The 25,074-nt window shown below is 29.4% G+C and overlaps 1 protein-coding gene across 4 annotated transcripts in view; it reads left to right on the top strand.

Moving 5' to 3' along the window:
• scrib (scribble) overlaps nt 1–25,074 on the top strand; it is a 153,393-nt gene that overhangs the window by 47,823 nt on the left and 80,496 nt on the right. For all 4 annotated transcript variants that reach the window (XM_067268835.1, XM_067268837.1, XM_067268836.1 and 1 more), the window contains exons 7-20: nt 175–348; nt 2,508–2,797; nt 6,976–7,042; nt 7,143–7,245; nt 10,940–11,046; nt 11,121–11,237; nt 11,322–11,424; nt 17,891–18,027; nt 21,593–21,730; nt 21,958–22,087; nt 22,158–22,288; nt 23,332–23,409; nt 23,517–23,630; nt 23,780–24,040. In XM_067268835.1, the coding sequence (XP_067124936.1) occupies nt 175–348; nt 2,508–2,797; nt 6,976–7,042; nt 7,143–7,245; nt 10,940–11,046; nt 11,121–11,237; nt 11,322–11,424; nt 17,891–18,027; nt 21,593–21,730; nt 21,958–22,087; nt 22,158–22,288; nt 23,332–23,409; nt 23,517–23,630; nt 23,780–24,040 (1,950 nt within the window). The remainder of the gene's footprint in view (nt 1–174; nt 349–2,507; nt 2,798–6,975; nt 7,043–7,142; nt 7,246–10,939; nt 11,047–11,120; nt 11,238–11,321; nt 11,425–17,890; nt 18,028–21,592; nt 21,731–21,957; nt 22,088–22,157; nt 22,289–23,331; nt 23,410–23,516; nt 23,631–23,779; nt 24,041–25,074) is intronic.

Below are 25,074 nucleotides of genomic sequence, written 5' to 3'. Positions count from 1 at the left end.
AACTAAAGAATCTTAATTTGCATATGAATGAAACTGATGTTGTGGATTATGTAAACTAGTTTTTGTTTTGTGTCAGTTTTCCACAAGATATGAGAAAGTTAATTCAGTATTTAAAATAAATTTTTATAATAAAACTAAAATATTTTAATAATTATTTAGTGCTTTATTTTTCAGGATATTGGAAATTTGAAAAAACTTACATGTTTAGATGTCAGTGAAAATCAATTAGAAGTACTTCCTAATGAAATTGCGGGTTTAGAAAGTCTTACTGATTTGCATCTTTCCCAGAATAATATAGAAGTATTACCTGATGGCATTGGTCAACTTAAAAAATTAGTTATTTTTAAAGTAAGTATTTAATATTAAATTTTGCTTTTTGGAAATAAAAAAAATTGTTTTTTTAATTTATTGGCAAAATGTTTATTTTTATGATAAAATAGTCCATGATCTTTATCTAAATGTGCTTTATTTTTTTAATTTTTAACATAATAAGAACATGATAATTTTTAACATGATTTTTTTCATAAACATAATGTAAATAATGATGAAAGTGTAAATTGAACAATTGTTCAGTTTGAACAAAATTTTGTGGAACATAAAAATCTGATGTTTTGACAGATGACATAAGTGAATTACTCGGCAAAATTACAGTAGTTTCCAACATTATGCTGTAATATATTTGAGTTAAATTGTTCATATTACATCTTTGAAGTGCTAGTTTAGTATCATTTAATTATTTATATCTGTTTTGGTGTTTGAGAGTAGATGGCCAGATGGCCAAGCAGTAAGATATCAGTCTATTATTTTGGGGAACTGAAAACAAACCAAGACAGGTTACAAAATCCTGGGAATTTTTTGATGGAGTGGTCCAACCCAGATATGTTGAATCCTGTTCTTCACCAGGCTGCCCCATTATGGCCAGGCCCACAATGTGGAGCCTCCTGGCTTGATAAAGAGGCTCTCTTAGTGTCCAAAGGGTGGGAGGAGTAAAACTTATTATTTTTATATTAATACCTTAATTGTTCTTTGTACAAAGTTTCTTCTTGGAACTTTATTCTTAACTTGAACCTTAGTGTTTTCTTGCTTTTTTTTAGTTTGGGTCAACCCCATTACCTTGTCTCTTCCAATCATCCTTCTCTGTAATCTCATTGTTCTTGTGAGGACCGGGTTAAACTGGCCCAACAGATTTTAAGATTTTATTGTTCAAATCCCCTTGGGAGTTATCGGAGCAGCGATCAAAATTCAAAGGATGTGCAGCCTTCCGCCGTCAAACGCACTTCCCTCCTCTCCGGATCCGACCTCTGAGTCACGGAGATCGACTCATCACCCTACCATTGTGATTGGTGATCGCAGCGGACGAGACCTGGAGAGTATAAAGGGGGGAGATATCTGGGAACGGGGTGGCTGAACATCCGAAGAAGACGAACGTTCCAGCAAATCCGAACCGGAATCGAAGGCCAAACCCGAAGATGCCGGAGCCGCCAACTACGAGCCGCCATGCCTGATCCTTCCGCCCACCGCCAGAGCCGAAGAACGACCGACCCTCCTTCCACTGACCGATCAGTCCTACGATTGTTGTCGATACATCCCAGGAAGAGGTATGACCCCTAAGTTTGTGAACTCTCTCTCTCCCCCGTGATTAGGGACGGGATGCGTAGCTCCTTTGTATTAGGTTATCTATCCAAATAAATCGTTATTTGTTTTATCCTGGCTCTGTTATTTCGAATATCGCCTTAACCTTATCGATGAACCTACACGCTTCCTCCACTCGACCTGACAAATAATTACCCAATCCCGACGAGTTGGGATATCAATAAAAATTTTGCCATCCTTGACAGTGGGGTGGGTCTTGCCAATCTGTTCGCCGAAAAAAAGGAGGTACAATGTCGTCCTACCTCCCAGTGTTCCCACATTCTCTTGAATTTCCTGCATCTTTGTATTGTTTGGCATACTATCCATTTTACAAAAAAAAAAACAGTATTTCAACTTTTCATATTACTGGCTAATTTATGATCCAATAGATTTATTTTTCTAATTGGTGAATCTTCCAATATAGGCTGTTGGGATTACATTTTACTCTTATTTTGAGGAGAATGTTTATGTTAATGATTCTACTTTAAAATTATAGCTACATATTTTATAGTTTTCATTCTAAATAATCTTTATCTTAATTAATTTTGATATCAATTAGTATGGTACATACATTAATTAAATACTGCCATAAGTCTCACTAGAATTACATTATCAGGATTTTTAACATGTGAAAAAACTTCATTTTATGTCTGGCTTATTAGAAATAAGTAATATTGTTGTGAATTTTTCAAAAATACTTGTATTAAATTTTAATTGGAAGTAATGCAATATAATTGTTAATGATGATAAATTGAAATACCTAGAGAAACAGTTTTTATTATGTTAAAAATATTTAAAAATTTTTTTTTATTGAATAATGAAATACTATTAATTTGGATGTTTTAAGATTTAAAAAATAAATTTTGTCGTTTTAGGTGGATCAAAATCAGTTATATACGTTAAATTCAGCTATAGGAAACTGTACAAATCTTCAGGAATTGATTCTTACTGAAAATTTATTAACCAAACTACCAGTCACAATAGGAAATTTAACAAAATTAACAAATTTAAATGTCGATCGCAACAGGTTAACAAACCTTCCTTCCGAAATAGGAAAACTAACCAAGTTAGGTGTACTTTCTTTAAGAGATAATTGTCTGGAAGATTTACCATCAGAAATTGGAAGTCTTGTTTCTTTAAAAGTATTAGACATCTCTGGAAATAGGTAAGAGAATTTTTTTTTTTTTATTTTAAAAGTAAAACTTTTGTATTATTGTATACTAAAAAATTGTCTTAAATATTCTCATATGTACTATAATTTATATTTTTATGATTCTAATATAGATTTATTTTTCTCTTGTTTATTTTAGTTGTTAAATTGTTTTCTTTTAGTGACCTGAAAAGTCTTTTTGTTCTTGAATGCATTTTTTTTGGTCAAATTATTTTTCTTTGATACCTCTTTTGGTTTGAGATAAAAGAGAAAATTGTTAATGTACTAGCTTTATAGAATAAATAGGAAAGTATTCAAATATCAAGGTTTACTGAAAAGCATAAGCTAAAGCTGAGTATGAAAACTAGTTTATAATCCAACAGCAGTATGAACTTGCAATATTGCTAGCTGTCGTTGAAGTTGACAACAACATTGTTTGGCTTATAGTCAAACTCCAGTCAGTGGTTACTCAGTGCAGCTTGACATCAAACAAATTGTGTTGCTAGACCAGAAGCATGTGTCTGTAGTTAGATATCCAGTGGAGCTGAGGACAGCAAAACATAGAACTCTGCTTTGCAACACATCATGTAGCTATTATACTGTGAATCATTCCTGATTTATCAGAAATGTGTAGAAGTGCATAATATTAACTGGAGTAAGACAACTTACTCTTGTTTTTTTTTTTCTTTCTTCACAAATTGCTTTTTTGAAGTGTTTTACAGCTTCTAAATTTAATATCCTAGTTAAATACTTGATAATATTGGATAAATTCTGTTGCCCACCAATATTTCATTTTATTTATTTATTTTTTTCTACATGTTCATTATAACTTCTTCTCAAAAGCTTCTAATAATAATATAAAATTTTCTTACAAATATTGCTGACTTTACATATATGTCAGATAAGAATAGAGTATATTGCTTTGCCAATTTTTCAATTAATTTCGGTCCAAAGAATTTATATTATTCTTGAAAGTTTAAATAGATCTTATAAATCTTCTACTTGCGATTTTATCAGATTAGAATACCTGTTAGTAGCAATAGTAGATAAATGAAATTTTGATAAGTAGTGATTGTTTGCATATTAGATTTTCACAATGATAACATTTTTATATGTTCATATAATTTTTATAAATAGATTGACTATTATGGTATTGATAATTGTTTTATGTAGACTGTTTAACATGATTTTGGTACATTTTATTAATCTAGTTGCATAATGCATGAGTGTATATGCATATGTACAGTACATGTATGTATGTATATATACTGTATATACTATGTATATCCAGACTGCTATGTGTGATTGGTGGGAAGTCTGAACTGGATATATCCTGTTAAACTTTTGGCTACTTTATGTTGACTGAAGATTTGCATCATCAAAATAACTTGAATTTTTTCCTCTACTCAGCACCATGTTTTACCTGTAAAAGAGTAAACAAGATCAACATAATATCTATAGTTTTGGATTTATTTTCTATACCTTGTATAATTATATATATACATATACACACACACACATATATATACACAGGGTGGGCCAACGAAAATGAAACGGCAGAGTGTTCGTGTTTGTCCAAGCAAATCGCTCGGACAGCTCGATTTTATTCTCGAGGGGACATCTTTTGCAATAAAGATTTTGCGATTCCGAATACAACAGACAACAAAAAATTTTAAAAACTCATTTATTTTGTATTAACTAAACAAACATTTATTTTCGAAAAAAAATGTTTGTTTAGTTAATATTCAGATTCGCAAAAACTTTACTGCATAAGATGCTCGAGAATGAAATCGACCTGTCCGAGCGATTTGCTTGGACGAACACAAACACACTGCCGTTTCGTTTTCGTTGGCCCACCCTGTATATTATATATATTATATATTATATATAGTTGAGTCCGCATAAGTCAACACCCCAAGGGGAAGTGGAAATGTGTCAAGTTATCTGATATGATGACTAAAGCAAAGTTGAAAAAAACCACAAAACTACAATTAGGAAAATACAGTAGTGCAATATACCTCTCTGACCATCTGTCACTGGCACTAAAGTTGATTTCTACTCCAAGTACCCCAGTAATTTCCATCACCTTTTGTTTTAGTATCAGTCCTGAAACAGGAAGATTTGATGAACAAATTTGCTTTAGCCAAGGTACCAGAGTATCTTCAACATCTTTGTATGATGACTTTCTCTGGCATTTTCGAGACAGCTGCAATGAAAATCCAAGAAAAAGTTTCTTAATTTTCTCTTTTTTCTTCAGGATTTCAACCAATGTTGTTCTTGGAAGGTTTTTTGTTTTGCAAATTTGGCTTGCAAAGTTTTCTTACATTCAAATTCAGACACAAGTTTGTATTTTTCCTTCAGCGTAAGCATTGTTAGCTTTTGGACACTCATTTCTAACAGAAATGTGAAAGACATGCTACAAATAATGCATGACGTGAGAAAATGCAAAATTAGATTCTGCTGTGATGTTGGTATAGATTGTATATTTTCTTTTTGTTTATCTGTTGTTATTTTATATAAAAATGCATATAAAAATATGTATATAAAAATGCATAAAATGTTAAGGCATTTTTATTAATATGTATATGTTACAGAAAAAACCCGTTTTTAGTGAAAACGCGTTTTAACTAGTTGAAACTAGTTTTTACTGGATGTCATTGTTATAACCTGTTTTGTCTAGTTAAAACTAGAATTTACTGCTGTACATGCTTTGATTTTAGATAAAACTAAAATCGAAACATTAACTTTTTAACTTTTAACATTAGTTAAAACTAATTTTAGCTACATAAATATGTTTGGGGAAATAAATAAAGTGATGATTGGGATTAAAACATTTGTATTATTTAATACGATATTTATTGAAAATATTGGTCACACATCTGTGTTATTAACATTAATTAACCCTTTGTCCCTGAAGGCACCGATCGATCGGTACCCTGGCTTTTTAAGCAAAACTTTGAGGGTACCGATTCATCGTTACTTTGGTAAATATCGATTTTTGTAAAATTTATTAACAACAGATATAATCTCGTTCGATATGAAGTGAATAAAGTATAATAATTCATTATATTAGTTGATAGCAGTATAAAATTTTGATTTCAAACAAATGTTTGATATAATGTGCGATAATTTCACAACGAATAAACATACATGCATAAGTGTTATATCGAATTGTACAAAACAATATTCTATGTCTTTCTGGCTCAGTGCCAGCAAACAACTATGTAACTAGACAATGTTAATTTTCACAAAATGTTACAAATTATCAAGTTTATGTGTCAGTTCTGATATATATATATATTATTTTTCTTATAAATTTTTCTAATAAAATGCATTGAAAAATATGGTATTTAAAACTAAAGATATTAATAAATGTAAGTGATTTTTTTCATATAGATATAATGATAATTTGATTTTTGATGAACTTTTAAAATAATATCGCCTGACTGACCTATATTGCCTTAGGAGGGATCGCAAAATAAACGTAAACAAGATGTCGGGGGAAAAGGGTTAAAGCGATACGAAATTCATCATACACTATAGGAACGTGTTAGCTGAATGACCTTGGTCGAAACAGTTTTTACTAAGCCATTTTGTTAAAACCCGTTTTGTCTAGTTAAAACTAGTTTTAACTCAAATTCATTTTTGACTAGCAGTTAAATTCTAGTTTTAACAATGACATCCAGTAAAAACTAGTTTCAACTAGTTAAAATGCGTTTTCACTAAAAACGGGTTTTTACTGTAACATATATATTAATAAATAAGTTGACACTCTCCTGAAAAAAATGAGTTCACACCACACAGTAAACTGTGTGATGTGAGGGGAATCGACTTATCAGATGTCTAAACGAGTGTGGGACAGCAAAAGTGTGTCGATTTATTCAGTGGTGTTGAGTAAACCAGTGTTTTTTAACATTAATGATTATGTAAGTCGGCTGGGTCCACAGAAAACTGACTACTTAACCGACAGTGTCAAGTTATACCTGTGACGTATGATGACTTATGCAGACTTGACTGTGTGTATACACACATACACACACAGTATGTATGTATGTATGTATACTGTACATTACATTATTATTAAATTATGTCATTAAATTACTGTAAAAATTTATATATCCTATTATGCAATTTTGTAATACAGTAATTTGGTTTAAAAAAAATCTAATTTTAATATGTTTGTTATAATTTAGATTGCAGTATCTTCCTATCACAATAACTGCACTTAATTTAAATGCATTATGGCTTGCTGAAAATCAGGTAAATATTTTATTAGAAAATATTTCTGTTATTATTTAATATAAATTATTTATTTTATATTATAATTATTAAAATTATTATTATTTAAATTCTTTTATAGTCCAAGCCAATGTTAAAATTTCAAACAGATTTCAATGAATTTAAACAAGAAGTATTGACGTGTTTCCTTCTTCCTCAACAAAACTATTATTCGGAAAGTAAAAGTAAGAATATTTTCATGTTTGCTTTATATTTTAGAGAGATTTAATTTCTCTAAAATATTTAAAAGCTTTAAGTAAATTCTTATGGCAAAAGGCATTTATAGAAAATCTCTATTATTGAATGGATATTTTATAAAAATAAAATTTCATATATTAAATATATATAGATATTTAATACTAGACAACAAAGTTATCCAAACAAACATAATACAAAAAATTTTTAACAGATTAAGAAGTCTTAAGATGAAGTTTCAGATGCAAATTTAAATAGGATTTTTTTAATATGTTCAAATATACATCTGAAGATGAAGCATTTTGCCTTCAGAAACATTCATTTGAAATAAATAAGACTTCTTAATCTGTTAAACAAGCACAATACAATAATTTGTCTTCTCAAGGCTTCATGTTTCAGTATAAAAGGATATTTGTATGTTATTCAGTTTAAAAAAAATTTAAATTTATTTGTTTTGATATAAAATTAAATAATTATTACCTAATTTAATTATTAAATAATGATTATATGAAGTTTGTAAATAACCATAGCATGAAACTATTTTTAAAAAATTACAAGTCAACATGATTTGCTTTTAAAAATGACATGTGTTTGTTAATAAAGAATGATAATGATTTTGAAACATTGTACAAGGGATATTTAAAAATTACATATACAAGCCATATCAGAGGAGGAAGATACCTCATTATTGTGAAGTGATAACACTGCTGTGTGATGTGTGGTTTCCCTTCAGATCATTTTGCCATTCAATTAGATTTATCTCTAATCTCTATAGGCATTTCAGCTAATTTTTAAATATATATTTTTGCTCCTATGACATCATCATATCACTTTCAGCCAGGTTTCTACTTTCCTATGCTTTCTAGATTGCTCATTTCTAGATGATAGAAAATTATCTATCAGTCAAAACATTCATTATTTATATCAAATTTTTCATAATATTGTTTCCTTTTCTTTAAAAAAAATTATTATTTTTCTGTTATATGGTTTTGCTCCTCCCTTAAGAGGTTAGAAATGTAATGTGTAAACAGTAGCAATTGTGGAAGGCTATCGGCAATTCCAATTATCTTTACATCATCACATCTTACAGAAATTCTGTGAGGACTGTCAAAACAGATATATTGATTATTTTAATTCCTTGGTGAACTGTTTTGCAATTGACTCAAAAACTTCCTGGAGTTTTATCCCTAAATTTTCTAAACTTACTTCACTCAGTCACAGTTAATTCTTGATCATAAGATTTCTGAGATTTATAAACAATTCAAGTATTGCTTTAAAGTTTCTTTTATATCTTTTTCCAAACAATAGTATGTCAAGACATATTTCTTTTTTTTTCAAAAGTTTGCTATTCAATTTTGTAGTTTAAATTTTAGTCCTGTTTTAGTTTCCATTATATTTTATATTAATATTTCTCTGATTGCAGCTATTGTTTTTTCTTGCATTTTTACTGCAGTTGTTCAATTGGGATGTATTCCTAATGAATGGCATTTTTCCATTATCATTGATATTTCTAAAAAAAAATTGCACTTTTTACCTTTCCCTATTTCACTGTCATCTATGATATTTATAATTTTTGAAAATTGTCTCCAAAACTTTTTTATCATCTTGTAGCCACTAGAATAAATCCTTAGTGGCATTGCAGCATTCACCATAAAACTACCATTACTAATTTGATCTCTCTTTTTGGCATAATTAATAATTTATAATTACTCTCTTTGATATAATTAATAATTTTGAAAAAAAAAATTTAAATATGATGTATGTGTAAATGTCAGCCAAGTCTTTTATTCTGTTATTACTTTATTATGACTGTATATCCTTTCATAATTCATTTGATATACATTTTGTTAACATTTTATGGTATAATAATTACTTTTTATCTCATATTTTTAAAATTAAACATAGCAATTTTGTTTTCAAAGACTTTTCTCCATAGTGCAGATCTCTGTATTAAGTAACTTATTTTTTATGACTTAACTTGAATTTTATTATTCCTAATATTCATTTAAATATAGTTGTATATGCTGAAGACTTTAAACTTATAAACTCAGATTCCATTTCAATTGCTCTATAATCTGATTTAAATAAACTTATTACCTGTATGGAATTATATAAACTTAGGATTAATATTAATAAGACAGGTGCCACGTGTTATTCCCTTTTATGTAATTCAATACAACCTCTCTTGTTCGTTGATGGTGTAGTGATATGGGACTTACTTGTCCCCTCTGAGTGCAGTCTGTGTTGTTTGTAGATATGTACGCTATTCTATGGTATATACTTTGTTGGATTTATATTTGTATGTTATTTTATTTATTATTCTAAAAATCTAAAATTTAAATTAAAAAAAAAATGTTGAAGAAAAAATTGAAAAGAGAATGTTCTAAATTTGGAACGAGAAGCGGAAACAAGAATATTCGAATGCTGGAAAGTTTAAGGAAAGGTTCATTTTTTTTTTTTTGGAGAATTAAAGAAATGTTTTAAATCCTTGTTTGAAGGTTCTTTTTTTAGAAAAGGATTTGTGGTGATAGAGGATCATCTACAGATGGTCACTATATTAACTTTGTCCATACGATTAATGATTTCGGTATTGCATTTGACGAAAAGTTATCATTTAATAATCATATTAATTCTCTTTCTAAAAAATTAGCTATACTCATGGGTATTCTGTAGTGTCATTGTCACCCACTCATTCCTCTTTTTATCTAGAGATTTTTTTTTGCCGATTTCCAATCTATATTGTTGATTATTGTTTGGGGGTATGGTCTATGACTGGCCCTCTTTACTTCAGAAAATTCAATCTGAATTAAGTAACGTCTACCTAAGTTGTAATAAACTTTTTAATTTACAAATTATAGATTCTGGTGAGGTAGCCAGGACCAAAGTTGACTTCCTTGATTTTTACTATTGTGGGTACGTTCGTAAAGTTGAACAAGTTAAATGAGAATGACATCATCCTTATTCTTATTTCATTAGACTTTTTGACCGATTCGTTTATAACTAACTGGCTGTTTATAAAATCAAAGATATGAATGCTGCTAGTGCAGCCTTATCCGAAATATTTTTCTTAGATTGCTTTGGGTGGACGGTTATTTCTATCATTTCACCTTTTAATTCACAGTTTAAACACTTGAGTAGATTTAGAAACATTGATATTGTTGGGCGTCATTTTCTTAACGAAATAAACAAACTCTTTCCTTCGTGAACTTCATTAGAGTTTCATCTGAAACGTCATCACCGCAAAGCATGAGCACTGAGTGAGACTACTACTTTTTGACCGATTCATTACTAACACGTTTATCGTTTGACTTTGTGAACGTACTCTGTATTTCTTACTTTCACAGAGTTTTATTATTTAAAAATTTTAATGGCCTTTTTAAATACAGAACTTTCCCACTTTCAAATATAGTAATAAGATATTTTTCTTGTATGTATATTATATTGTTATTTTTGTCTGTGTTTGTTTCACTGTCTGGTGTATTTTTTACCATTGATATTGGGGGAAGTCATCTCTTATCTTATTTGGCATTACCTTGTATAAATAAATAATAATAATAATAATCTAATACACTGGTTTCATTATGTATGTTTTATGAATTATTTGAGCATAAATATTTACAAAATAATAATAATTTAATCATTAATATTTTGTTTTTATAATTACAATATATTTAATATTCATAGAAAATCTTCACGGTGAATTAGAACAAGAAAAGTGGGAAGAAATTCCTCAGAATAGAGCTTATTCAGTAACATTTGCTGAAGAAAATGAAGAAAATGATGATAAAGAAGTAAATATATAAATTTTTACTGGTATTATTTTAATATAATATAATCGTAAATTTGTTTAAATTATTTATTGTAGACAAGGTTTATAAGACATGATACACCTCATCCACGAGAACTGAAAGCCAGACACGGGAAGTTATTTGTTCAGAAAGGACAGAATATTGACGGGCATGTGATAATTCCTGCCAAAGAAGTAAATATTAATGTACATAATATGTAAAATTAATGATGCAAATTTTTGTGTTTAATCAATATTAAAATGCCTATACCTTAACAGAAAGAAGTCATCACTACAGAAAACTTTCGGCCACAAAGATCAAGTCCAGTCTCCAGCATCGTATCTGAAGAATCTCTTTCTCACAAAAAAGAAAACAAATATGGTAAAAAATTAAGAAATTATTCAATTTATACATATTCTTTTATTGCTTGGCAAAATATGTATGACTTTCATATCAGACTTTAATATTCCAGTTATTAATTCTGTTTAATTTTTACTATATTTGCAAGTTGTTTGTGAATTATAATACATAATGATAAATGCTAAATCATCTATAACTATGTTATGTAAAATGCTCTTTTAGTATGATACATAATTTTATGTTATGGGGGTGCTGCTGAGCATCCATTGTTGCTGGTGACTTTTAGTGCTGAGTTACTGCTATTACGGATTATTGCAATTATAACTTCTTTTTGAATTGTATTTATTTATCACACTTTGTCACCCTATTGTATTTTGTTTTGTGTTATTAGAAGTCATTCATTTTTGGCTATGTTTCCTCAAACTTCCCTAGAAGGATTAAAGCAGAGCAAAGATAACCAGAAAGGAACTAAGCATCATTGTTCTCCAAGTTCTCTGGAAGCTAAATGTCCAAAGCTAGAACATTACTTTAAGAAGCAATCTCCTTCTGACACTGATAAAGAGGGAATGTTATCCTTACAACAGTATTTGGAATCAACTTTGGGTGCAGTTGTGCTGCAGTTGAAGTGCATCGAAGATAAGCTTGCTAAATTGAAGCTGGCTAATCAGTCAACTTTGTTCTTGGTTAAAAAACTTGAGTGTGACCTTTCTAAAGTGTGTTTGCATTTAGATAAGTTGGAACAATCCAATTGATTTCCTTTGGAAAATATTGGTGAATTGCACTCTTTTGCTTATGATAGACAGGCTAATGCTTCCAAAAGGATCAGTTTTATGTTGTTTAACCATAGTGTTCTGCACGAATTGGATATTCAAGAATACCTAGTTAAATTATGGTCTCTGGAGTTAGATGCAGTTGACTTACTTATGCAAAATATCGTTGGTATTTCCTGTTCTTGGGGTAAAACTCAGGAATTCTATTGTATACAGCTGACATCATGGAAATGTCGAAATTATTTATTGCAAGAATTTGCATTGAAGCTTCAGCGGAAGGATAGAGAAAATTCAGTGATATTTAAGTTGGCACCTGATTTATTGTTGAATTCTAGACTCCATCGTAAAAATTTGGTTACTTACTTAAAAGATTATTGTGAAATAGGTCGACACATCTATTTGCCTGACAATTTGTTCTATTGGATGAAAAGAGATATACTTATTCTATTTCAGGATAATAATTAATAGTTCCTGCTTCTTTTTTATTTTGAATTTCCCTTTTCAGTTGAGAAAGGGTTCTGAGAGAACTTTCAGCATCTTTGTCTTGAACATGCTAGATCAGATTGTCATTTGGATTCTATGTTATTTTGGAATTATCATGGTTTTGGTACTAAACGTTTGTTATTAAATCATTTGACTAACAGACCAGATTTAATTTGTTTGGCCCTTGTTGAAACTTGGATGGTTTCAATTGACCAGAATTTTATTTGTAAGTCTCTGCCAGTTAATTGAAAGTATTTTATGGGTCCAGCTGAAAAGTCATTGGGTCCAAATAGTCCCACAACAGTATTTTGTTCTTCTATGATGGGGATAGAGGCATTATGAGTTATTAGAGACTTGCTCTGACTTAATGGTGATAGGATTATCTTATTTGCAGTCCTAGAAGAGTTTTGATGTTGGTGACATATGTTAGCTCATTAAAGCAGCAAGGCTTATGCCTTGATTGATTTTTTTCTGTTTCAACTTCTTGGTCTTCACATTATGATGGAGTTGTTGTTATGGGTGATTTTAATGTCCATATAGGTGAAGAATTTTATTCATACTTGAATGAGGCATCACCAAACATTTTTGATGCAAGACGGTCTAAGGACTTAAAGGTTGACACAGCCGGTAGATAGTTTTTGCAGTGGCTGATTGAACAAGATCTAATTCTTAATGGTTGAACTATTACCCAGGAGAATTAACTCTTCTGTAAAAGTAGGTAGCTCTGTTATTGATTATATAGTCATTTCTCAAAATTTGGCCCCTGTGGTAGAGTCCTTCTCTGTTGAATCTCTCCCATTCTCCGACCATTTTCCAGATGGACTGTATTTATCTACTGGTAAGAGACTTCTTTTGGTTGAAAGATTCTGTTTTACTAGGTTCCATTTTGTTTGGAATGACTCAAAAGTTGAAATGTTCGAAGATGCAACTAAGCAGTATTTTCAGAAAAGGGATTCTGAATTTGAATTCATTGATGATTTTTACAACTCAATTATATCCAATTTATGTTATATAGCAAAGAGGCTTGACATACTAATTGAAGGCATGGTATATCATAGGAGTATTCATGCCCCTTGGTTTGATGAATCTTGTTATAAACAGAAGGCAAGGAAGTATGCCCTTGGCAAATTTCATAGATGAAACGATCAGACTGACCTTACCTTGTTTCTTAATTTGAAAAAAGAATATAATTCATTTATTAGGGCGAAAAAGAAAAAGTATTATTGTAATCTTGCCTTACAACTGGCAAAGGTTAGGCTACACAATACCAAAAAGTTCTGGAGTCTCTGTCTTCAGAGGGTTAGGAGCACTCCAGACCATGCAATTTTTTTGGCAGATTGGTATAATTATTATAAGCAGTTATTTGGTTTAAATGTATCAGATCCTGCCGTTCCAGTGGCTGATTTTTCTTTGGATCTCCCTATCTCAGCCTCAGAGGTGAGTATTGCAATCCAAAAGATGTGATTACATTCTGCTCTGGGATAGACAGTATTTCACCTTCTCTAATTGCTTATTCTACAAGTTCATTAGTATCTCACTTGGTTAAATTATTTAATTGAATTTATGATTCTGCAATAGTTCTGAAATCATAGTTAGAGGTAAAGATTAAAGTGATTCGCAAAAAGGGTTCAATTGACAATTCTGCTAACTTTCAGCCCATATTATTGTTACCTGTTCGGAAAATTTTCACTTCCATTATGGCGAAAAGACTGGGTATATGGCTTAGAGAGCGAAATCTTATTTCACCTGTACAATTTGTTCTCCAACTGCAGAAGAGCACTTTGAGTAATATTCTAATTCTTCATTCCCTGAACTGTAGACATCTTTCTAAGAAAATACGTTTGTTGGCCGCTTTCATAGACTACGAAAAAGCTTTCAACAGTGTTATAATAGAGTTCTGGTTTCTAAATTAGGAATGCTTGGGATGTCTGATAAATTTATTAAGATTATCCAAAATTTATTCTCGGGCAAGGATTTTTACCAGTGTTGGGTTAACTGAGGTTTTTCCACTAAATGTTAATGATATGGTTCACGCTTTTGATGACTTGAGTAATGACTCCATCTCTGTGGATGAATACGGTGTGCATTTACTACAATTTGCAGATGACACAATAGTGTTATCTTTTATGCTAGTTTACTTACAAAAGAAATTGGATAGATTATTTGCTTATTCCTCTACCCTGAGATTGCGTATTAATTTTTTAAATCAAAGATAATAATCTTTAGACAAGGTGGTAGGCTAAGGAAAGCAGATAAGTTTTTCTTAAATAAAAGAGAGATAACAACGAAGTTATCTATGTGGGAATTTAATTTTCTGTTACAGGTTCATATATAGATTACATACCTTATATTAAAGGTAAGGCTTATTCTAAAATTAAAGCTGTGATTGATATTCTGAGAAGGATGAGGAATAGCCACATGGTTCTGTGCAAGAAACTAGCTGCTTCCTTATTTGCTTCTAGTTGGTCCTATGGCCTAACCTTCTGGGGACCTTTTTGTTTCAAGGACATTGACTTGATAGAGCTGATGTTCTTCCATCGTCTTTTTTGGTCTTGAGAGGTTGATTCCATCATTTGCAGTTAGATCTGAATTGGGTCTAGAATTTCCCAAAAAAACATTTTGTTAAACTAACTCTTAGTTTTTGAAAAACATAATTTCAGACACTACCTCTTTGGAATGTGTGGCATACTTTACTCTGAAGAAACTGTCATCAAATAGACTAAGGACTTAAGGGATTAAAACAATATTGGTATATCAAACTGGATGAACTGCTTAATAGAATAGGTGTTTCACTCTCTCTAATTGACTCAACTCCAGATGTTATAAAATATTATACAAACACTATCCTAAGTGAGTTTGAAAATCTTATCTTCAGAGAAGAAAGAGACAGGATACTTAAAACCAAATACCACACATTTGAATACCACAAATGGTATTCAAAAATACTAGATAATTGTCGGTGACTTTATATTTACTTCCAACAACTGTCATTTATTGTAAAGAAAATGATTGTTCAGATTTGATTAAACAAATATCCTTTAGTATGGAAAAATTTACATATTGAGTTCATCAGCTATTTGTACTTATTGTATGCAGGATAAAGCAATCTTGAATCATTACTTGTTTGATTGTAAGAACTTAGATCATCTTCATTTATCAACATGTATTAGTAGTGTTACTTGTAATGAACCGACTGATAAAATTTATGGATTGTTTTCTAACAACGATTTAGTTGAGACTGTTTGACACAAGTATAATTTTTACTGATTAATGTTATCAAATATGTTACCCCTCCTCCTGAAAATTAACTTATGTATGGAGTAATTAAATTAAATTAATTTTACATGTTACCAAAAATAATTTTAAACACAGTTTTATCCATTTTAATCTTAAAACTTCAATTTCTCTAACTTGAAAGCTTTTTATACAATATTTTAATATCTTTTATTTATACAAAGTTTGAAAATTAAATAAAATGCAATTATTTATTTTTCATGCTGTAATAAAATATCTTTCTGGATTGTTAGTGGCTGAATTGAACATTTATTTTACAAAGATTTTTATTATTTTTCAATATGGTGATAATTATATGAAATGATACTAATTATTACACAGCTTCAATTTTTGAAACATCTCTTGATTGGGTACTTAGAAATTTGAATATTTTTTTTCTGTTATTTCTTTATTCAACTGTTAATTTTTTTATTTTAAAATATAAATATTTTAGTTATATGTTTACTCTCTTTACAATATAAATGTTTCTGATTCTAACCAATCTTGCTTTAATTATCAAGAATTTTTAATTTTTATGTTAATATTGCTGTTGTCTATGGTTTATTTCATGGTTATTACATATTATGACTACTCTCATACTTATATTAAAATTGAATTTTTTTCTTCATTTGTATGCATTGCATTTTATATTTAAATTCTAAATTCAACTTGAATCTTATATTTTAGCTAAATTTTCATTAATTATTCAGGCTGAGACCCAGTCGTCTCATGTGACTAAAGAGATTTTTCTAATGGCAGGATTATTACAATAGAATATTTTAGGAAATCCTATTCAGCATAGAAATCTTTCAACTTTCCTGTTATTTCCATTCTTGTATAATATCATTAGCTCATTCTCTAATCTCCATTCCAATTCTGGACTATTATCAATGTCTTTCCAACTCTTTCTCAATTAGAATATATTTTAAAGTAGTGGTCTTCAAACTTTTAACATCTGTATCCTCATGCATGAATATTATTTTTATAGAATCCTAAACAATAAAGAGCATGTGAAAGTGCCTTTAAAACTGTTTTTATGTAATAAAGCTTCTTTTAGTTAGTAATGGACAGTATACAAATTTTAATTGTTCAATGCTTTTAGTAAAAATAATTGTTGAAGGTTGTTTACACAACACTAGAGGAAAACATAGTTTGAATACCACTATTTTAGAGCAGTATCTGATTTTTTCATTACCTTCTGTGATACCATGCATTATATTACTGTAGTTGGTAATTTATTAAAGACTACATTGCTGTATACTGTATCAGCATGAAATTTTTCTAGCTCATTCCCTGTAATTATAAATTCAGCAGTATAACCTACCAATGTTCATTAAATATTTTGTATAGAGGTGATTGTAATAAATCACTGTACTGTATATCCACCTACTCATTTTCCATGTTATTGGACAAACACCCTGCTAACTCTGATGTTTTTTAAAATTGGATAACCATTGTCCTCTATTAGTCTAAGTTACTGGAGGTTTACTGTATTTTTAAAATGTATGATTTCAAAATATTCTTAGCAGTTTGTTATAATAGTTTAGATTGATGATGATAAATTTAAAATTTTTAAAAAATTCTAAATTTAATTAACTTATTAATTAAAAAGTTCCTTTTTAATTAATAAAAATTACATAATTAAAAAATCTATAAATCAGATCACACAAGTATAAAAGCAGAAAACTAAAAATATTTTTCTATGTTTGTTTAATGAATTTATTTAAATTACAAACAATCTTAACTAAGTATTTTTATGAGAAAATGTTTTACTACAAGATCATAGTAGATAGCATATTAATGAATGGCTAGTTGCTCATATAATTAAATTTTTACACAGTTATTGACAACACAACAGTACTTTTATAATTAACTTGGTAAAACAGAATAATTTTATTTTTAATAAATATTGTTTTTGCTTTTATATATGTAATATTGTTTATTTCCATTTATATAATCAGAAGAAAGTGAAAACGTTACTCTTTCTGAAGACAATATTGATGAAATTTCTGCCGAAAATAAGAAAGAAAATTCTATGAATCAGAGTAAAGATGAGACGTTGTCGGAGAATTCTGAACCTGAAGAAAGCTTAGAATGGGTACTTGTGATTACAATTTTTCATTCTTTTCTTAATTATGTATAACTTATAAACAGTTTATTCCTTTACATTCAAATTTTGTTGTATAGAACTATTAAATTTTAATCCTTGTATATATATATTAGACATCGGAATTGATTATTTAATTAAAGAAAACCAGTTCAAATACTAATACATAAGTAACAATACTAATTACACATGATTTAATTTTAAAAAAATTTTTATTAGTTTGATTAGAGATCTATATCACATTTTTATTCGTCATTTGTTTTCAGAGATTTTAATTTTTCAATCCTTGTTTTTGACCCTTGTAGAATATAGACAAGATAATCTAAAGACTTTATCTTGTTGCCACAACCATAAATTTTTATTTATATTTTTTTATTCTCTAAATCTCATAGCAATTATTAAATATCCCACATTGTTCATATTTTTAGTCTTGAAGTTGTAGAAAATTAAATCAATTTTTCTGAAAGCAATTTAATAGTCCTCAATTTTGGGACTACAAAGATCAATAAATGTAAGAGTATGTAAGAAAATGCATATTTTAAATTTAAATGACTTTGCTTTATATATATATATAACCTGATACATCCAAACAAAACATCTGAAACCTGATAGTCATATATTAAAGCCAAATGATTACTGAATCATATCCAGCTATATTACTACTACTATTATTAATTAAATTCTAAGTAATTTGGTACTAGAGGCAGAGTGCCATTTCCTGCTAAATTTAATAATTATAATTAAATAAATACAGTCAAATCTCAGTTTACAAACTTTGTTCATTCCTAAAAGTTGTTCAGAAACCAATTTGTTCTCAAATCAAGACAAATTTTTTCATAAGAAACAATGTAAAATGGATTAATCTGTTTCTGACCCCCAAAACAAAACCTTTTTTTTTTTAAAACCTTTAAAGCTGTATTTCATGCATAAAATGCCTGATATGCTTACTTTATCTATATCTATATTTATATTTATTCTATATATATATAGAAAGCAAAATGTTCTGTCACCACCAACCAAAACTAACACTTTATAAAGAAGTGCTATAAACAGACTCTCAACTCTGGCTGACAGGTGAAATATAACCAAATCTATCATGATTGACAAGTACTTTGTCCACATTTTCTGAAATATTGTGATTTAATTGATTTGACTTTAATTTTAATTTTATTTTATTTTTAGTTTCAGTTTAGGTGTAAAGGCCAGTTTTAATTATTAGTTTTAGTTTAATTAACTGGATACCTAGTATTAATAAATATTATAATATACAATATTATAATAATACATTTTTGTCATTTAATTTAACTTAAGCATATTTAAACACAAATTCTCAAATGCCATTTATGTTGCATGAATATCAATTAATGCAGTTTTTATTAATTAATTTGATTTACAGTAGGGCATCGATTATCCGAAACAATTCGGGACTGGGGTTATTCGGATGACTGATTTTTCAGATAACTGATCACATATGAAAAAATATATTAACCTATCCCGTGTTGAAATTTTTCTCTGTTGCATGTCACTTCACGTTAAATTTTCTTCGATGTTAAGCCTAACAAAAAATTTTTTAAAATAATAATCATGGCTATTGTATTGTTAAAAATTATTCCTTTATTTTGCACAAACAAAATAAATATATTAAAAAATATAAAAACAAAAAAAATTATATTTCAGAAGTTAATCTAGTATCAAAAACATTCCAATTCAGCACAACACATGTCCCAACACACAGTCCTCAGAAAAAAATCACACAAAACAAGCAAAACTCACCGCTCTTGGTAGGGGAAAAAAGCCTCATTTAAATACAGGTGTGTTCTTAAATACCCTCTCATGCACCAGTGCTGTCAGCTAAAACATGCACACCAACAAAAATAATATTGGAGTAGCCTGAGACATAGCCAAATATTGCTGTGCCACAGTACTAGCAGAAATTTGAATTTGCTGACTGGAACACTTTTGATTAACCGATGTTTCGGTCGATCAGTATTTGGATAATCGATGCTCTACTATAAATTCAACTGTGGCGTGTACCAAAAGCGGAAATAGTATCTTTCCTGCATGTGCATTGAAATGCAATTTAAATAACATCATCATTGATGATTCATTACAAGATGCAAAGTGATCTTGATGCCACTAACTTCTGAATTGGTAGTCCTGTCATTGATTGGTCAGACTGTCAACTTTCTTTAATACAAGAAGTATAGGAAGTTGACCATCAGTGGCCAACTCTGTTGAGTAGCTTGTTCAGAAACCAAGTTATCATACAGCAATCGATATGGCATTAAAAATTTTGTTCGTAAACTGAATTGTTTGTAAACAGAGGCATTCATAATCCAAGGTTTGACTGTATTTTTAATTTGGTCCAAAGTGGGAGTTGAGAGTTTGAGTTTTTGCTCCAAGCCAATTCTTTTCTTCCAGAACCTTTAAATTAATTATTAAAAATATTAATTTAATTATAACTATTAAATTTAGCAAGAGATGGCACTTAACACCTGCCTTTAGTACCACATTACTTATCATTTAATAAATAATAGTAATAGTAATATACGTCAATATAATTTGGCAATAATTTAGCTTTAAATAACTCCTCAATTTAATCAAAACAGTTAGTCCTAATTAAACAATCTTATAGTTAAGAAGTCAGTAATTTTAAGTTTTTGGACATATTGATTTCTTACGGTCATCATTTAAGTATAATTGATTACAGTGGAATCCTGTTTATCTGGATTCCATTGGTTCAGATTATAAACCATAATCTCTGTTTCAGAAATATAAAAGCTAGATATATGGAAAACCTATAAATGTGAAAAAATCAAACACCTTAACTACATTCTTTCCCAAGTGTAATGTTACAGTGTGCAAGAATAGACTTGTTTTTTGTGAATTGGCACATAATCATTTCTCAAGGCATATTCTTGTTAATAAGTTTATATTTTAAAACTTTGGGAGTTATTATTTACTCAACACCCACAGCTACTATTGTTTTTCTTAGTCTTGGTTACCTTCAGTCTTTTGTGAAGTAAAGTAAATATCATAAAAATAACATCTGAAAGAAATAAAGTGGTTGTAACAATGAAAAAGAAATTAGAAGTATAAAATAAATTGTATATAAACTGTGTTATGTTGTTAACAAATTTTTTGGATTGTTGGTCGTCTGGATTGGGGCTGGTCCTTTACAGGAGATAAATTATGGCTTTTGGTACGTGACATCATATATTTTTAATTAATTAGTAAATTCTAAACTTCAAATTAGGTGTTTCTGGATTCAATTATTTTATTTTTAAAATATTGATGTTTTAAGTATAAGATAAAACAATTATTCATAATTAAATAACTAATTAAATTGAGGATTCATTTAAATTGATTTTGTTACATTTGGAAACTATCCTTTTAAAACTCAAACATTTAAATATTTCATATTCAAAAATTTTTTGAACTTTGAATAGCCAATGATAATTCTAATCAAAAATTTTATATTTATTTTATTAATATCCAAGAAAGAAAACAAAGTAATGTAAGGTATTAAACAATAATGCTTTCTAATATTTTGTAGGATGAAAAACATGTCGGATTTATGTCTGATACAGAAGATCAACCAGAACGACATAAAAAATTACATCGGCGAGACACACCACACCATTTAAAAAATAAACGGATTAATATTGTTAACTCTAAAGAGGATCAAGAAAAGGTACTTTAAAATTTATTAATAGTAAAATTAATATGTTTTAATAAATTTAATTTGAAAAGTTTTTTTGCCAATAGCACACTGGGCATAAAACTGTTGCATATTTAAAATTTGTGATTGGTAAAATTGTTGGAATGTGAAACAAACTTCTAAGTTTACTTTAAAAAAATTTAAGCTTGACAGTATTTTGATTTTCAATTTTTAATTTTATTTATAATTTTTATGTTTAGGTAGCTTCAATTTTAGCACAAGTCGTTAAGAAAGAACAAGCAAAAGAACCACTACCATCTCCCCCACCCTCTCCACCTCTGTCGCATCATTCTGAAATTCAAACGGATGGAGGACAGACACATTCCAGCGGTGAGTCGTCGCACTTTAGTTTAGCTAATATTGTATAACATAAATTTATTGTTTGTCATATATTTTAAAGTCGATTCAATGTCTGCCATGGTCGACACTGTTGAAGAACAGCTTGTTATTGAACTTGCCAAACAGCCTTGCGGATTAGGATTGAGCATTGCCGGGGGTAAAGGATCGACTCCATACAAAGGTGACGATGAAGTGAGTAAACAGATTTTAAATTTTTAATTAATAATATTGATTTGCTAACATTGTGACTGTAATATTTTTAATTGAAAACATATCTTTTAGTAGTGTTTTATTAATTTTTTTTTAATTAAAAGAAGTGGTGATACAAATGATTATCATAATTTGAATATACTTTATCTTATCTTTACTAAATTCAAATCACAAAAATTAAATATAGAATTAAATACTTGCTATTTTGAAATACTTTCTATTCTATTCTGATAATGACAACTCAAAGCCCAATGAGTATATAATAAATCACCAAACGATCGCCTAAATATTGGGCTACTATATGGCTACTTAAATGATTGGTACAAATTTATTTGTCACTAGAGGTAGATGTTAGGCACCATCTCTTAAGAAAATTAATAATTATAATTAAATAAAATTTAGAACCTTCTGGAATAAAAGAACTGACTCGGGATGGGGCTTGAAAATTAACTGGAGTTACACCACCCAGATCTTGCTTGGGGTCTGGGTGGCGTAACTGGCAAGCAAAGGTTGCGGGTTCAAACCCTGTCCCGGGACAGTTCTTTTATTCCAGAAGGTTCTAAATTTTATTTAATAATTTACTTATTTAATTATAATTATTAATTTTCTTAAGAGATGGCACCTAATGTCTACCTCTAGTGACAAATTAATTTGTATTAATCATTTAAGTAGCCATATAGTAGCCAGATATGTAGGCGATCATTTGTTGATTTACTCTATTCTGAATATCGCATCTCACATTCATCACCTTCTTACACTATGCAGTTAAAAATGATATCCTTTTGCTCTTACAAATGCTTAATTGTTAATTATTTTTGATTTACACAAATTTATAATCAATTTCATATCTATTTTAATTTAGTTAGTTTAATCAAGAAAAACAGAAACAGTTATCTTTTGTATTTAATACACATTCTTAAAATCTAATTTGTTATTCTTTTTGTAAAGAATTCTTTTATAAAAATTAATGTATTTATGATAATATTGTTATAGTATTTATAATATCTGTCGCATATATTTTAAAGGGAATCTTTATATCTCGAGTAACCGAAGAGGGACCTGCAGAACAGGCCGGTCTCAGAATAGGTGACAAACTTCTTACGGTAAATTCAACTTTTCTTAACATTAATTTTGATTAATTATGCCATTTGAATGTTTAAACAGTTTTTTTCATAATTTATCTTCTAATTAATTTAAATAAATTATGTAGGTGAATGGCGTGTCTGTAGTCGATGTGGATCATTTTGAAGCCGTCAACATTCTTAGAGCAGCAGGTGATCATTTAACGATTCATATAAGTCGAGAAACATCAAAACAAACACAGGTAATTTTCTTTCAGTTATAAACAGAACTTATATAATTTTTCGTTTATTTGTAGATTTAAATTAACATTTTAAAATTGTCTTAGAACTCATATAATTTATTCAAAATCTGTTGCTTGAGAAATTTATAAACAGGCTTTTTTTTCTCTAGCCTGTATCTCAACAATCATTTGCAGAAAATGTGTTTGAACCAGAACCAACAGAAAATAATCATGTTTCCGAAACAATACAAGAAGATACTCCCATTACACCAAATGACACTATATCAGAAGATAAGATTGATTACGTCGATTCAAAGACTGTGAATTCGACTTTAGATACGTCAGTAAGTGATAGAAGTAATCATGTAAGCAATTATGTAGCTACTCCAGTTCCACAGGCAACTGAAAATGAAATGTATGCTAAACAAGAGGTAAGTACGAAACATTGATGTTATCATATATGGATAACCTTTGATAAATACAGTTTTAGTTAATGTTGGGCATGTTCTTAGTGGAGTTTAATGTTGTTGGCTCAACAGAGCTCAGCTCTGGCAAAATTGAAGTGCCAGATTTTAATTTGGATATAATATGGCTAATTATTTATAAAGATACAGTTGACTCCGCATAAGTCGACACTCCAAGGAGAAGTGGAAATGTGTCGAGTTATCCGATGTGACGATTAAAGCAAAGTTGGAAAAAAAACCACAAAACTACAATTAATAAAATACAGTAGTGCGTTATACAGTAGTATAGGCTTACAATACATTGTGTCCTCCATTTACAATTACTCTGTAGATGAAAAACTGAAAAATTTGTTTAGTGTTGTTTGTTTTGAGCACTTAACTGTCTCGACTTTCTTTCTCAACGATCACAAACGCCTTTAAAACATCATCTTTGCAATTGTCAATTGTTGGCAAGTAACGTCTAAGGATTCTTAATGCCTCTGGCATGAGAAAATGCAAAATTGGATTCCGGTGTGACGTTGATGTAGATTGTATATTTTCTTTTTGTTTATCTGTTATTATTTTTATACATAAAATGTTAAGGCATTTTTATTAATATGTATATATATATATATTAATAAATAAATCGAGTCCCCCTCCTGAAAAAAAAAAATGAGTTTGCACTACATGTCCGGAGTGAATTCATTTTTTCAGGAGGGGTGACGACTTATCGGAGTGTGGGACGGCAAAAGTATATCGACTTGTCCAGTGGTGATGAGTTAAATGGCGTAGAGTAAACCGGAGTTTTTTAACATTAATGCCACGTAAGTTGGCTGGGACTACAGAAACTGACTACTTAACCGATGGTGTCGACTTATGCGAACTCAACTGTATTACATAATTTGGACTAAAGGTAGGCAGTTAAGTTGCCATTCATATTAAAATAGCCACTTAACTGCCTACACTTCAGTCCAGCAATTAAATCTGGTATTATCATTGCTTTATAATTGGTAAATCATTGG

The sequence above is a fragment of the Centruroides vittatus genome, unplaced genomic scaffold, assembly GCF_030686945.1.
Source record: "Centruroides vittatus isolate TY-2023 unplaced genomic scaffold, ASM3068694v2 contig_341, whole genome shotgun sequence".
Taxonomy (NCBI): domain Eukaryota; kingdom Metazoa; phylum Arthropoda; class Arachnida; order Scorpiones; family Buthidae; genus Centruroides; species Centruroides vittatus.
This window is presented reverse-complemented; position numbering and strand designations above follow the sequence as displayed.